The following is a 15,543-nucleotide window of genomic DNA, read 5'->3' as shown; positions in this document are numbered from 1 at the left end:
GCAACTTTACTGAAATTGTTTATTAGTTCTAATAGCTTTTGGTGCAGTCCTTAGGGTTTTTTTGTGTGTAATATCATGTCATCTGCAAATAATAACAATTTTACTTCTTCCTTTCTGATGTGAATGCCTTTTATTCTGTTTCTTGCCTAATTGCCCTGGCTAAGACTTCCATATTATGTTGACTATAAGTGGCAAGAGTGGGTCTCCTTGTCTTATTCCTGATCTTAGAAGAAAGCCTTCAGTGTTTCACCACTGAGTTTATTGTTAGCTGTGGGTTTGACATACGTAGAGGTATTTTTTCTTTGTACCCAGTCTGTGATGAGTTTTTATCATGAATACATGTTGAATTTTGTCAAATATCTTTTCTGCATCTATTGAGATGGTTATATGATTTTTATCCTTCATTTTGTTAATATGCTGTATCACATTTATTGATTTGCAGCTGTTGAACTAGCCTTGCATTCTGGAACAAATCCTACTTGATCATTGTGTATGATCCTGTAATGTGTTGTTTAATTTGGTTTGCTAATATTTTGTTGAGAATTTTTGCATCTTTATTAATCAGGGATATTGGCCTGTAATTTTCTTTTCTTATAATATCATTGTCTGGCTTTAGTATCAGAGTAATGCTAGGCTCATAGAATGAGAGTTTTTTTGTTGTTGTTTGTTGTTTTATTTCCAGTATAGTTAACATACAGTGTTATACTAATTTTAGATGTATAATCTAATAATTCAACAATTCTATACATTACTCTGTGCTCATCATGACAAGTGCAGTCTCCAGTCCCCCTCACTTGTTTCACCCATCTCCCACCCACCTCCCCTCTGGTAACCATCAGTTTGCCCTCTATATTTAAAAGTCTTTTTTTTTTTTTTTCCGTTTTTCTTTTTTTGTAAAATGAGTTTGAAAATGTTCCGTCATTTTTTTAATTTTTTTGGAAGTATTTGAGAAGGATTGGAATTAGTTCTTTTTTAAATATTTGATAGAATTCACCACGGAAGCCATCTGATTCTGAGCTTGTCTTTGTTGGGAATTTTTTTTAAATCAATTATACCATTTATTGATGATGGAATTATACTGGAAAACAATCACAACAAAAGAACAATCTTTTGAATAGAACAGTTTATTTAGTGAAATATTTCTTTGAAACATAAAATGCAAAAGATTGTCAAGTATGTCCGTATGGATGCCTGTGGATTTATATATAGACATTCTCAGTCATGATTTTCACAAGTTTCACTCCATATCACATCAAGTAATTGTTTTGTGTGTGCATGTATGTGCGCGTGTTTAATGCCTGTATCTCAGAATGATTAATTGTATTTTTGCTGGGCTTGGAATAGATTTGCTTACACTGAGATGTATGAAAGCGTTATTTTTGGTCAGTGGGTGTGCATTTCTCTTTGGCTATAAACTAAGGTGATAGACAGTTTAATTTCTGAATTTAGAATAGTCTGTTCAATACTATGTCTTTTTGGTAAAGTTTTGTGTTTGTGTGTGGTTTTATTTTTGGTTTTTGGTTTTGTGTTTGTGTGTGTGTGGTTTTTTTGTTTGTTTTGTTTTTGTTTTTGTTTTTGTCCTTGGTGCCTTAATTTCTTCCCTTTGCTTATCAGGGAAAGACAGAGGTATAGGAGAAACTGATATTGGAGACCCAGTGGCAAACATCTTGCTAAAACCATTTTAACCAGTTTTTTGGATAGTAATCGGCTTGGTTGAGAGTTCTTGTCATGGATTTCAAATGGAGCTTTTAGTATTCATATAGTCATCATAATTTGCAATCTATTGTTTTGTGATGGATGAACTTTTTAAGGGTGATGGTTTAGAATTTCATTTATATTTGTCAACATTGTTCCAATTACATTTGGAAGCATTTTGTTCAAGGTTGCAAGAAACAAAATTGGTTGTTGTTTGTTTTTTTTTTTTTTTCTTTTTTCTTGACCTTTATCTACACACATTGTCTGAAGACTCAGAGTCAGGAAGTTGTGGCCATCTCATTTTGGGTATAGCTTTGAAGGGAGAGTGTTTTTCAGTAACTACTGAAGCACAAAAGATTGTTGTTGTCTTGGCCTTTTTGTATAGTCACATGTTGTATTCTTTCCATTTCCAATAAATGAATAATCAAATGTTCAATAGTTTTCTGGATATTCCAGAAAATTCCCTATTATTCCTTGCTTTCCAATTTCCGAACTTTGAGAGGGCTAATTTGTGCAAGTCTGAAGTATCAAAATGAAGAGGAAGGAAAATCAGGATATGGAAAAATTCTTCAACATTTTCTATTGTTTTTGGCTTTATGTTCAGGTCCATCTTTTAAAAATATCTGAATATCATTTGCTTTTTTATTTTCAGATGAATCACTTTGATCTCTTAAATTTTTTTTCACACTGCTATATCCATATGTCAAATTCTAATTTGGAGCATTTAAAGTTTCAACACTATAGTCGTTTTCTGTAGTTGAACATGAATTAGTGTGAGGGTCATTTTTTGTCCTTAAAAAAGTCTCCACAAACATAGGGCCAGCAGAGACCTAATGCATTTGCAGTCCAGGGTAAGAACAAACTTGCTTATCAATTGAAGCATTTGTTAGTGAGTGGCTCAGAGTGAAGAGATTTATGGGATTAGTGATTCCTAGTTTCCATTGATGATTTTCTGAAATCTCTGTTCTCCATGATAGTTCCTTCATTAAAGGATAACTCCATAACTGAAATATCCATTGTTTACCATTCTGTGTTCTTTTGTGAGCATGTTCTGACATAAGCTCTAACACCAGTTGTTAGATGGAATTTCCAGGTGGTTCTGCACTATCTCTTCTAGGTAGGAGGTTTTTATTTTCAGGAACAGCTACTTCTGAATCCAAATTCCAGTGAGATACATTCTCATGACAGCTGTTTGACACACAGGTTGGTGCCACATTTCTATTTCTTCTCCTTGTTTTTTCCCCACTTCTTTGAAATCCCCATGGCCCATATGTTATCCCCAGCATTGTCTCCAAGGACACTGTAGCTTTCAACCCCGGGCCCTTGCACATGGGCCGGGTGAATGGCTTGATGGGTGCCCCCTCCACCTGGGCCTTCCTGCAATGGGAGTACAGGGAGGGCAGTGGGCATTGGCTCCCTCAGCTGTGGACAGCCTGCCAGACCTGCAGCCGCCTCAGGGTAGATGTCAGCCTGGGGCCCAGGGTAGGCCCAGCAAGACCAACCTTGGCTGTGGCTGGGATTCTGCAGGCTTCCCCAGAGGCTGGTGGGAGGTTTTTGATTATTAATTCAATTTCCTGACTAGTCATTGGTCTGTTCAGAAGAGAAATTTCTTCAAGCTCAGTCTTCTTAATTCAGTAGATTATATGTTTCAAGGAATTTATCCACTTCTTCTAGGTTGCCCAATTTGTTGGCATATAATTATTTCTAGAAATCTCTAATGATTCTTGTATTTGTATGGTTATCAGTTGTAATATCATCTTTTTCATTTATAATTTTACTTATTTGAGTCTTCTCTTTTTTTCTTGGTAAGTTTAGCAAAGGTTTGTCTATTTTATCTTAAAAGTAAAAACAAAACAAAACAAAAACAGCTTTTAGTTTCATTGATCTTTCTATTGTCATTTTAGTCTCTTTCATTTATTTCCTCTCCAATCTTTGCTTTTTTCCTTTCTCTGATAACTCTGGGCTTACTTTTCCTCTTTCCTTAGTTTCTTAAGGTGTAAATTAGGTTGTTTATTTGAGATTTCTCTTTTTTCTTAATGTAGGTGTTTATCACTATAAACTTCCCTCTTAGAACTATTTTTGCTGCATCCCAAAAGCTGTGTTGTTGTGATTCCATTTTCATTTGTCCCGTGATATTTTTTTTATTTCTCTTGATTTCTTCTTTGACCCATTGATTGTTCAGGATGTTGACTAATCTCCACAATTATTAATTCTGGTTTTCTCTCATAATTGATTTCTAGTTTAGTACCACTGTGATTGGAAAAGATGTTCATATGATTTCAATCCTCTTAGATTTATTAAGGGTTGTTTTGTGGCCTAATATGTGATCCATTCCAGAGGACGTTCCTTGTGTGCTTGCAAAGAATGTATAATCTACTGCTGTTGGCTGAAATGTTCTATACGTATCTGTTATGTCCCTCCCATCTAACATGAAGTTCAAGTCCAGTGTTTCCTTACTGATTTTATAGCTGGATGATCTGCCCATTGTTGAAAGTGGGGTATCACATTCCCTGCTGTTACTGCATTCCTGTCTATTTATCCCTTTTGATCTGTTACTATTTGTTTTACATATTTAGATCCTCATATATTGGTACATAAATATTTATAATTATTATATCCTCTTGATGAATTGACCTCTTTATCATTAAATAATGACCTTTTTGTCTCTTCTGACAGTCTTTGGCTTAAAATCTATTTTGTCTGGTATAAGTATAGGTACATCTGCTTTCCTTTGGTTTCTATGTATATGGAATATCTTTTTCCTCCCTTCACTTTCAGTCTATGTGTATCCTTAAAGCTGAAGTGAGTCTCTTATAAGCAAGATATAGTTGGGTCTTGTTTTTAAATCCATTTAGCCGCTGTATGTCTTTTGATTAGGGAATATAGTCCATTTATATCTGAAGTAATTATTTATAAGAATCTACTTACTATTGTCATTTTGTTCATTGTTCCCTAGTTGCTTTGTAATCTCTTTTGTCCTTTCTTCCTCTCTTGCTTTCTTCTTTTGTTATTTGATAATTTTCTATAGTAGTACACTATGATTTCTTTCTCTTTACCTTTTTTTTTTAAAGATTTTATTTATTTATTTGAGAGAGAGAGAATGAGAGAGAGCACATGAGAGGAGGGAGGGTCAGAGGGAGAAGCAGACTCCCCGCTGAGCAGGGAGCCCGATACGGGACTCGATCCCGGGACTCCAGGATCATGACCTGAGCCGAAGGCAGTCGCTTAACCAACTGAGCCACACAGGCGCCCTCTCTTTACCTTTTGCATATCTATTATAGGCTTTTGCTTTTTGGTTACCATGAGGTTTATGTAAAACATCTTCTATTTATAACAGCATTTTAAGCTGATAATAATTTAACTTCAAATGCATAGTATCACTTATATGTGGCATCTATAAAAATTGAACCCATAGAAACAGAGAAGAAAACAGGTTGTCAGGAGACAGGAGAGAGAAATAGGGAGAGGTTGATAAAAATGTACAAATTTTAAGTCTTAAGATGAGTAAGTTCTGAGGATGTAATGTATAGCATGGTGACTATATTCTATAACACTCTAGTGTATAATTAAATTTACTAAGGAGTAAAACTTAAATGTTCTCTCACACACACAAAAGTAAATATGTGAAGTGATGGATGTGATAATTCAATGAGGGGAATCCCATTCATAATGTATACATATTTCAAAGCATCACATTGTACACTTTAAATATCTTACAATTTTATTTGTCAATTATATTTGTCAATAAAGCTGAAAAAGTCACCCTACTATTCTATGTGTTCTTGATAGAATATATTAGTTTGCAGCAAGCTATTCTATCATAATTCTAAATAGAAATCAATACAACTTAATCAAGCAGAATAAATCATTTACTTAATGGGAAAGTTAGTGGCTTTTCTTTTTTTAAAGGAGACTTAGTTTTGAATATATTAGTATTCAAAATGATAAACATTAAAACAAAAATCTGAATTATAATTACTTTTTAAAATTTAAAATGTAATGGGTATATCAACTCCTTTTCAGATATATTTTGTTTATCACAGACACAATGTGATCTTGGAAAAATTATTTAATTTATTTTCTATTCAAGTTCCCCATCTGTAAAATTGGAATAATACTTACCTCACAAGCTATTGTGCACTCTAAAAATGCTGAATCTGAATTAAAAATCAACATAGATATACATTAATTATGATATCTTATTTAAGAAATCTTTGAAAACATGTTTTTTAAATAATAGATTTATTAATGTTGATCTCCTTCAGGAAGAGCTAGAGGGGAAAAGGAGAAACAGGAAAATGAGGAAATGGTCACTTCAAGTTGAGAATTTTATTTTTGTACAATTTATCGTATATAGAAACTTTCATTTTTAAAATTTAGTTAAATATTTAATTCTTATGGTTGTGAATTTAAAAATCTTAAAGATCACAAAATATGTTACACATCACATGCACTTATATTCTCAATATTATGTCATTTTATACATTAACAGTTGTCTATTTATTGTCTTTCAATTCAAAATATGTTTTTTTCATTGCCCACTGTGCAAGTGGAGCTGGTACCTTTTCATATTTGTCCTTTGCTAGCCTCATGTTAAGCTCTGTCCAGGCAAAGCACTAGATGACATTACCGGAGGAAAACAGAACACACCAGGCAGATAAATGTTTTAAATTTTAAATTTTACATATTGTTTTGGCCACCTTAGTTTATACTTTCCATTTTCTTTATTTTTTATGTAACTTCCTCCCTTTTTTTAAGCTATCCTTAATATTTATTATTTTAAAATTTCTTTTTCCTCTCTGTCAGTTAGAAGTTATTTATCCTGCTTCCAGTCTTTCGGTTACCCTTATAACTTTACTAGGTATTTAACAAAGTATAAAGTTAATCCTCTCCTCAAACACTATGAGGAACTTAGAACCCCTCAATCCAACGATTCCTCTTGAATTGTACATAATATTTTCTCATAATTAATTCCACTTCCTCTTCAAATTAGTCATTGCTATTATTTTTATAGTATTAATATCTTTTAAATTGGTACATAATCACCAATTACTTTGATCACTATTCTTTCTTGTGTATCACTCACTCCTGTTTTCATTTTTCTTCTAGAAGAAAATCCCTTTAACAATGAGTATCTAGGGGCGCCTGGGTGGCTCAGTCAGTTAAGCGTCTGCCTTCAGCTCAGGTTGTGATCCTGGGGTTCTGGGATCAAGTCCCACATCCGGCTCCTTGCTCAGTGGGGAGCCTGCTTTTCCCTCTTCCTGCTCTGACTGCTGCTCCCCCTGCTTGTTCTCTGTCTCTCTCTGACAAATAAATAAAATCTTAAAAAAAAAAAAAACCCAATGAGTATCTGTTAGTGGTAAACTTTGTTTTCACTAATCTGAAATTGACTTAATTTAATTCCCATCTGTAACTAGTAGTTCAACAGAGTACAAAAATTTAGATCAACAATTATTTACTATAAATACCTTGATGACTTTATTTCAAAATGTATACACTGTATTTCTGAAAGTAATTCCTTCTAGGTAATCTTTTCTTTGGTTGCTTTTAAGATGTTTTTCTTTAACTTTCTGTTATTCAATTTCAGTACTCTGTATCTGGGTGTAGTTTTCCTTTTATTTATTTTGTTTGGGAACTTACTGAATATGAAGATACACATCTTCCAAAAGTTCCAAGGCATTTCAGATATTGTCTATTCAATATTTTATTTTCCTCCACTGTCTATATTCACATTTTAAACTCCTAATATATATCGAATATTCACATTCTATTCCGTATCTCTAAATATATTTTCTCATCTCTTTGTCTTTCTCAGCTTAAACTCTCCCAGTTCATGAATTATCGGCAGCTGTACCTAATCTAAATTTCCTAATCTAAATTTAAATTTCAATTACTGTATTTTTTTGTTTCTACAAATTGAACTTATTCTTTTTAAAAATCTCAGTATTTTGATAGTGTCTATACCTTTTCCACATATTTTCTCTTTCTTTTTTTAAATCATTTTACTCTACATGTGATAATTCTAGTATCCAATGTTCTAAGTCTAATTATGCTACTTGTTATTTTGGATTACTCTTACCTAAACATTTTATAATTTTTTATTGTGGCATCACATCACATTCGATTAAGCATTATCTATAGGGCCAAGATATTGCAAGTATATGCCCATAGAGTGCTTTTATATGAGTATGCTCTTGAGAGGTCTGAGTATCCCAGAGATTTTACCAACATTTAAAACATAGATGTTGACTTGGAGAAGGAAGCAAATAGTGAGGCAGTGAGGCATTTCACTGTCCCACAAGTCAAACTGCAATTGCAAAACATCCCTTTTCCACCAATTAGGCCAGCATTGATTGGATATTTAGGGTTTCAAGAATCTTAATGTGTATCATAATAAGAATTAGAATTTATCAAGCACTCTTGGTGCTGGCCATTGGTAGTGCTTTTTGTAAGTTATATTGTTTAGTTCTATTTGTTAATTACATGAACATCAGAATTTTAATATGCTATGCCACCCTCATCATCCATCTTGAGAATGAATAATTTACGAGTTAAAAATACAAGTGATTGATGGGAAAAAAGAATTAATTTTAGAGGACAATTGAAATTTTAAAAAGAACAATGCAAATAAGAAGATAGTAGAAAACCAAGGATAAGGAAAGGTTGATGTTAATGCGTGTCTCAAAATGCAAACCAGGCTATTTGGAATAACGTCCCCAGAATGGCTGTAAAATACAAATGCATGTTTTATATTGCAATTTTGACACTTTGTGATTGCTTTTAATTAATGTTTATCTCTTCAACTAGAATTTAACCTTCAAAAAAGCAAAAATTGTGATTTTTTTCTTTTTCAACCTTTCATTAAATTTTTAGTACTTAGCACAGTGCTGAGCATATTTGAAGGAATTAAGCAAATATTTATGGAATGAAGAAATAAATGAAATAAATGAGGGAATAAACTACATGGTTGTAATATGTCTTTTGGGTTGAAAATGACAAAACTTATGAGGACCCTTTACTCCCAGGGAATTCAAACACAAATAACAGACATTCAGTGGTATATAAAGGACTTTAACAAATTTATTAGATCCTTGTAGAAAATTTTCTTGTAATTTACTTTGATTTTTAATTATAGCCTCCTAAAGAAGGTTCACTAAATATTCTTTTAGGGTAGCTTTATCTAAACTTTATTACCTATAATACTTTCACTTTGTCTTTTCTGGCAATCTTCCTGTTTAAATAATTTAATGACATTCCTTGAAATAAACCCCTCCCCCGGACCTCAACCTTATCAACATTATTTTAGCATTTAGCTGTCATTTCTGTGAGTCACTGATTCTGACATAAAAATATCATGAAGGAATATAAATGCATTTCTACATTTTGATTGAAAATTATCATTTTTAACTAAATTTCTAGTAGTTACTCTTTTAAAAATATTCCTAATTGAGCTTTTGACAGATATGAGATTTGTCAGTTCTTAGATATGTTGAATGGTTAAATATTATGACTAATATAATCACCCTATAATATTTAATAGAAGGAGCACCATTGGATCTGGTTTTTTAAATGTAATTTGTAAAATACACTGAAGCATTAAGCACGTTTATAGTATTATAAGTTGCTTTGAATAGCCTTAGTTGCTATTTTTATTTCAGATGCAAATATGCCAAAAGCTTGATAGTTGGGCAAAAATGAACTGCTATATAACTGGTTTCTCAACTACACAAACAACATAGGTAGGCAGAGCTCAGTAAGAGTGGAGGGATTGGTGAAGCTAGTATTTCTTGTATTCACATAGAAATAACACATAATAACACAAGTAATTTCATTATTTACTCAACACCTCCACCCTGGCAGCTAAGGCAAGACCAGGTACCAGGACCTTTTGTCCACATGTCTTAAGCTGTATGTTGGCTTCTTAAGTCTTCAATCTTCATCTGCTTTAACCCAGGTATGTATCCAGTTCAAGTTTTCTAAAGTTAGAAGTTGATTTTACGGTTTTAATTTTTTATTTAAAATATTGGATGAGAGGGAAGTTGCATATAGTGAGATGTACTCAGGGCCCTATAAACTTTTTGGAATCATTCTGCATAGTCTCTGCACAGGAGTTGACTAGAGTCACAGGGCAAGCCTGGACACAGGCTGAATATACTGGTGCAGGGCTGAAAAGGGGGGGAGGTTGTGGCTGGACAATGAAAAAAATTGATGTCAATAGAAAGTTTGGAGACTAATAATAATATCTCACAATGTATTAGATCCATCCATTACATCAATTATTTCTTAAGCTAATGACAATGTGTCTTAATTTTATAACAATAACACTAAAGATTAACAGCTAACTGTTCATTAGTGACCATTTACTATGCATTGAAGCATAAAAAGCTTAAGTCATTCACAGACCAGCTTTTTGTTTTCTTTTTGATATGCTCATTTTACATAATTTTTCTTATAAAATAGAAGGCATTACTTCAAGTTATAAACTTTAGAAGGTAATTATTTTTTCCTGTTTACTTCCTCCCACGCCAGATTTCACAAGTGGTATTAAAGGTTTTCCAAAAAGCAAGTTTTATTCCCATTGTCACTAAATACAATTTCCAAACATTTTGAGAACTGCTTTAAGTAAGTTATTTTTAAATGTCACACATAGCTATAGTTTACTTTTAAAAAGTAATATTTACCCTTATGAAGAATAATAATTAGTCATTAGATGCGCTTTTAGAGATTTTCTATATGGGAGAGCAAAATTTAATATCTGAGGCTTACCATCAAAAATACAGGAGCAAAAGAAACCAAATAAAAAAGACTAAGAAATTTAAAAACAAAATTGGACAGAATATGAACCTGATACTGTGATATATTAAAATTAGTCATACATAGCAAAAATCCAGCCAATATGGGAAGGGGACATTTGGAGACTTTGGAAGTACTATTGCTGTTTCTCATACAATTTTTTTAAATGTTGTTTTGTGAAATTATGCTAAGTCATGATCTCATTAATAAAGTAGATTAATATTCAAAATTGACTTGAAAAATAATTTAATAAAATCATATTAAGTAGGAGCAGTTTTTTTTCTGTGTATAGTCAGGATTGTATAGGAGTTAGAACTTTGGCAAATAGAGAGCACAACCAGTATACTGATGTAGGGGTTGAAAATAATTTACAAAATTAATTTAATAAAATGTTTAAAACAGTAACTAACAATTATTAACAAAATAACAACAAAGCTGTTTGTACTTGCATTTAACAACACATTTAAGCCAAAATTGAATTAATATAAAAATAATATGCAGCGAATTGATATCTGACATAAGATATAATAAAAATTAATGTTCACATTGAAGACCTGAAGTTGCAACATCTCTATATATGCCTTCTAAATATCTTTTCACTTTCATTTCTCGGTTGTGTTGATTGCAGCTCGTTGTGACCTAATAAGATGTCAATTGTAATATCCAGAATATTTCTTAAAGTAGAACACTACATTTCCCCTACTACGCCAGATAAAATAATTTAATGTATTTATTTTAACAAAAGGTCCATCCATGATTACTAACTTTGAACTGCAGAGTAGGTGTTTGTTTGTTTGTTTTTAATTTCTAGCACTACCTGTGGTTCTTAAAGATATCTACAGTTGATATTCGAATTGTCATGCTGTTTCTGAAAAGAACAATATATTTATCCTGAAGGGTTTACTGTAATTCACCCCTAAAATTTACTTTATGTGGAAATGTTTCATCATAAAAACATGTCTACTATTTATATATGTCAAGATCGATTCTACTACATTTTGTAGAACAAGCACAGATTTTTATATCAGACAAGCTGGGTTTCAACATCTAACTTTACACGGTGACCCTGGGAACATTACATACCTTCTATGAGCCTCCATTCCTGAACTACAAAATGAGAACATCACCACAATTCTCAAAGGGTAGCATAAAGTTTAGAAAAAAGCTAGTGCCCTGTGCCTCGTACTGGGCGAGGCATAGCGTAATCCACTAGGTGTGAATGGTATTTTTTCCTCTCTTTCCCATTGCTGATATATTTGGCTAATTGAAGATTAATGAAAAAATATAGAAGAAGTTACTGGAATAAATCAGCTCCACTAAAAAAGCTCATTACATTGCAGGCAATAGTTACACATTCCCAAGGTAACATTGAGTAAGATCAAAAGACTGGTTTTAAAAATGTATTTACATATTGTAATTCATATGCAAGAAAATATTTTTCAGGGCAACAATGGCAAAAAAAATGAATAAACTACACCTGTGTGTATAGTGTAATTTTGTAAAAATAAAGAAAAATACCCAATTTTACTAAATGTCAAATGTTCATGGACAGGTAACAGAAACAAATCTACTTCATATAGCAATCTACATCAACATTAAAACATATCAAAATAGAGTTTCTGTAAAGGAAAAAGTCTTTTTTTTAATGGTGCAGATAATAATTAGAAGTTCCCATTATTTGTCCATGAAACCTCCTAAGAAAGGTGCTACTTCAGACAGGATTCTAGTAGAACTTGGCACATAAATTGTAACTTTTCCACCACCCACTGCTTTTCACCTTCTTGTAGCTTCATTCACTCAGACAACCTCACATATACATAAACAATATTAAAAACACGCATGGCTTTCAAGCAGAAAATTCATTTTCTACAACAAAAGCAGGTCACCATATCTATACCCGATGTTCTCAGTCATGGAAATGGATTTTCCTCACAGAGCTGCTAATTAACATACGTTGTTTTGCTCAACCTTTCAAAAAGTGTGTCTCTAGGAGGATCTGTTTGATCATGTGCAAGAATTCTAAGGCATTATGAGTAATTGTTCCACAGGACAAGTGCTGCCCTTGCGATGATACACTCTTGATACCCTTAGCAAGTCTTTAGTCTTCAAATGCCACCAGACATAGGGAGACATTCATAGTCTACAGGTGGTTGGCTCAAAGGTCAAAAATTTTGTTTAAAAAAAACGTTTATGGAATAGCACCATAGAAAGTCTTTCAGAAACAAATCTTTTTTTCCAACATTGCATTTTTTTAACTGAGTCCCAAGAAGAGAAAAAAAAGAAGAGGAAGAAGAGAGAGAGAGCTTTCAATGACTACACAGCCTACTTCCACTTCACTTCATTTTTTTTTTTTAAATACAACATTAACCATAACAACATCAGCAATAACAACTACAACAGATCAACAACAGAAAAGACAATAGCAGCACTGGAGACTTGAGAATGGGCCATCCGGGCAGTCACGTGGAAGAATTCTGTTCACACCTGTTGGGAGTTCTCTCATGAAGTTCCCAAGACATCACAACGCTTCTTAAATTGGGTGTGAAAAGGCAGCACTTTCACTGAAAGAACTTGAGTTTACTGATCAACTGGGCATTTTCCAGCACTTAAATAAATGATGCCTAGATTTTAAGTGCAGTAATAGACACTATTGGCATTTCCAACTTGTCAAAACGTCAGTAAAATGAAGTGGTCTCAAGATCATTCGTGTTTCAAAGAGGTGAATCTGGCCTGCAAGTGAAAATAATGAAGCTGAAATATTCCAGTTTCCAAACTTCCGGACACGCCCACATTTAAAGTACAAACCGCCCTCAAAAGACTCCCATTTCGCAACATCCCATATGGATCTGTATCCAAGATACAAAGCCAAAGCAATCATCCTAAGATACAAGAAGAGGGTTTTTCAGTTTATGACCTGCAAGATCATTTGATTTCTCCCAAATCTTGAAAAATTGTCAAAAAGAAACACTCTGCAAGGTCACAGACCCTGAATCGAACTGTCTGAATGGCAAGGCATCTCTGTCAAGCTGTGAACAAAATCTTCTGGAGTCTTCCTTGAAGTTACATGTGCCTTCTCACCAGCTTTATTTATATTTATACCATCAAGCATGGAGTTTCAATATCTTGGCAATGTTGATCAGAGTTGGCTTGAAAACTTCTCTTTTAGTACAGAGATAATCCTGTTCTTACAGTCTTCTTCTGGTCAAACTCATTATATAAAACATTTGTGCTAATATCTTCATTTAAAAAAAAAATACGTCTTCTCTCCATTATGCACATTCCTTTATGTTTCGATGGAGGTTTTGGTGTTATTTTTTGGTATGCATAGTATCTGGATATCTAATGCTTTTGTATCTTATATGAAATCCTTTCTTGTTGATTGTGTCATCAGTGTGAAAATGAATTAAAACCGCATCCCCAATTGAATAGATCTCTTCTGGTGGCTGAAGACAAAAACAAACAAACAGGCAAATAAACAACAGAGTGAGCACTTTTTTCCTTCAGTGTAATTCATGTTTGTTTGGGATTTTTTTTGGGGGGGGTATATGATTTAATCCTCCCAACAACCTTGAAAAGTGGGTATGAGTGACTTCTTCATCTTACAGATGGGCAAACTTGAGTTTCAGAGAAGCAAATGACATGCTCAAGATCATAGGCATTGATATAGCTGGGCTTGGAACATAAGCCTGTTTCCAAGTTCTGGAACTTGGTGGGTTTTTTCCCCAAAATTTTAAGCCAAATTCCTTTGATTTACAAGTAAATAAAGTAAGGTTCAAAGAAGGTAAAAAGATACTAAATTTGTTTCAGAAGGGGCTCTGAGGCAGAGCCACGTCCAGAATCCAAATCATCCATTCCTTCTTGTTTTAATAATCTGAATACCACGAAGTTTTTTGTTTCATTTCAGCTGATATTTGGAAAGGAATTCAATATCATTCAAGTTCAGTATTATGTAAGCAATAGACACTGGTGGACAAAAAATGGGACTAATGTTTTCGGAACAAAGTATGTATTCAGAAGACCGTTTGATATTTATGCAGGGAGTCCTGGGGGGAAAAAGCATGAAGGAAATCTCAAGCTTTCCTTTTTCTTATTTCTCCTGGTGACACTCTCTGACCTGTATCAGGCATTCTGTCCCATGCACAAGTGACACACTGCAATGGAACAGCATTATGGCAGCACTGGGTAAGCCCACACACCAGTGGTGGTGCCTGCCATTCAGCAAGCGTCTTCGCTGAGAGGGGAATGTCAATTTGAATTGTGTGCACAATTCCTTTTCCTTTATGCTTTAATTTAGGAAGCTTACCAAATCGTCAAAGGTGTGTGTTTAAATTTATCGCCTTTAGATTCTTAAATGTTTAAACATTTATTGCACAGTAAGAACATGAATAAAAAAGTTAGAATGTGAACAGGAACCAGCAATTATACCTACTAAATTATTCTCTCTTGTGTGATATTATTGGGAAAATTCACTAGATGCAGAAGAGGTGAGGGAGAAGAGGCAATAATAATAGGGTGTAACCTTTTCTCGTAAAAGCATTGCCGATTTGCATATGGTGCACATAACAATCATGAATCAATGGGCATTTTCTACCACGGCTATGGGATCCTGTTGGTACTGTATTTACCCCTGATCCACAGAATCGACCAAGCCCCACCGCTGTTGAATCGAGACCGTCAAAAAGCTCAACATAGTCATAGCCACAATCGGCTTCTTCCTCCACTTCGAAAATCTGGAAGGACAGCTCCAGTCGAAAGCCCCGTTCTGACAATAACAGCCATTCACAGTCCACTTGTCCCGGGTAGTTGTTATCACCAAACTGCGCGTGCGAGTACAGATCTCTGGGTTTCGGGTCTGCTTTCAGTCGACCACCACACTCTGCTCAGGAAAGAAAAATGAAATAAACTCAGTGAGTTTTAACAAGTCCAATCTCAACCTCAATGTAGTGTAACCGTTCTCTAACTTCTGAATGCATTTTCATCATCAGATGTGTTTCCTATAATCGTAGAGTGTGACGGTGCACCAGGTACCACCACAGACCCTGGACACAGAGCTAG

The 15,543-nt window shown here is 33.8% G+C and overlaps 1 protein-coding gene and 1 pseudogene across 6 annotated transcripts in view; both read right to left on the bottom strand.

The window, feature by feature from the left end:
• Positions 1-1,373: 1,373 nt before the first annotated feature.
• On the bottom strand, positions 1,374-3,026 carry LOC123848815 (protein FAM217A-like; annotated as a pseudogene).
• Positions 3,027-10,717: 7,691 nt separating this feature from the next.
• Positions 10,718-15,543, bottom strand: part of TLL1 (tolloid like 1) — a 210,712-nt gene continuing 205,886 nt past the window's right edge. For all 6 annotated transcript variants that reach the window (XM_064585242.1, XM_045880178.3, XM_064585244.1 and 3 more), the window contains 2 exons: positions 15,114-15,364; positions 10,718-13,931 (listed from right to left, as the gene is read on the bottom strand). In XM_064585242.1, coding sequence (XP_064441312.1) covers positions 13,797-13,931; positions 15,114-15,364 — 386 coding nt within the window. In that variant the 3' untranslated portion in view covers positions 10,718-13,796. The remainder of the gene's footprint in view (positions 13,932-15,113; positions 15,365-15,543) is intronic.

This window comes from Mirounga angustirostris, unplaced genomic scaffold (genome assembly GCF_029215605.1).
Source record: "Mirounga angustirostris isolate CCGP_5_RB_7025 unplaced genomic scaffold, mMirAng1.0.hap1 SCAF_2, whole genome shotgun sequence".
In the NCBI taxonomy this organism is placed as follows: domain Eukaryota; kingdom Metazoa; phylum Chordata; class Mammalia; order Carnivora; family Phocidae; genus Mirounga; species Mirounga angustirostris.
This window is presented reverse-complemented; position numbering and strand designations above follow the sequence as displayed.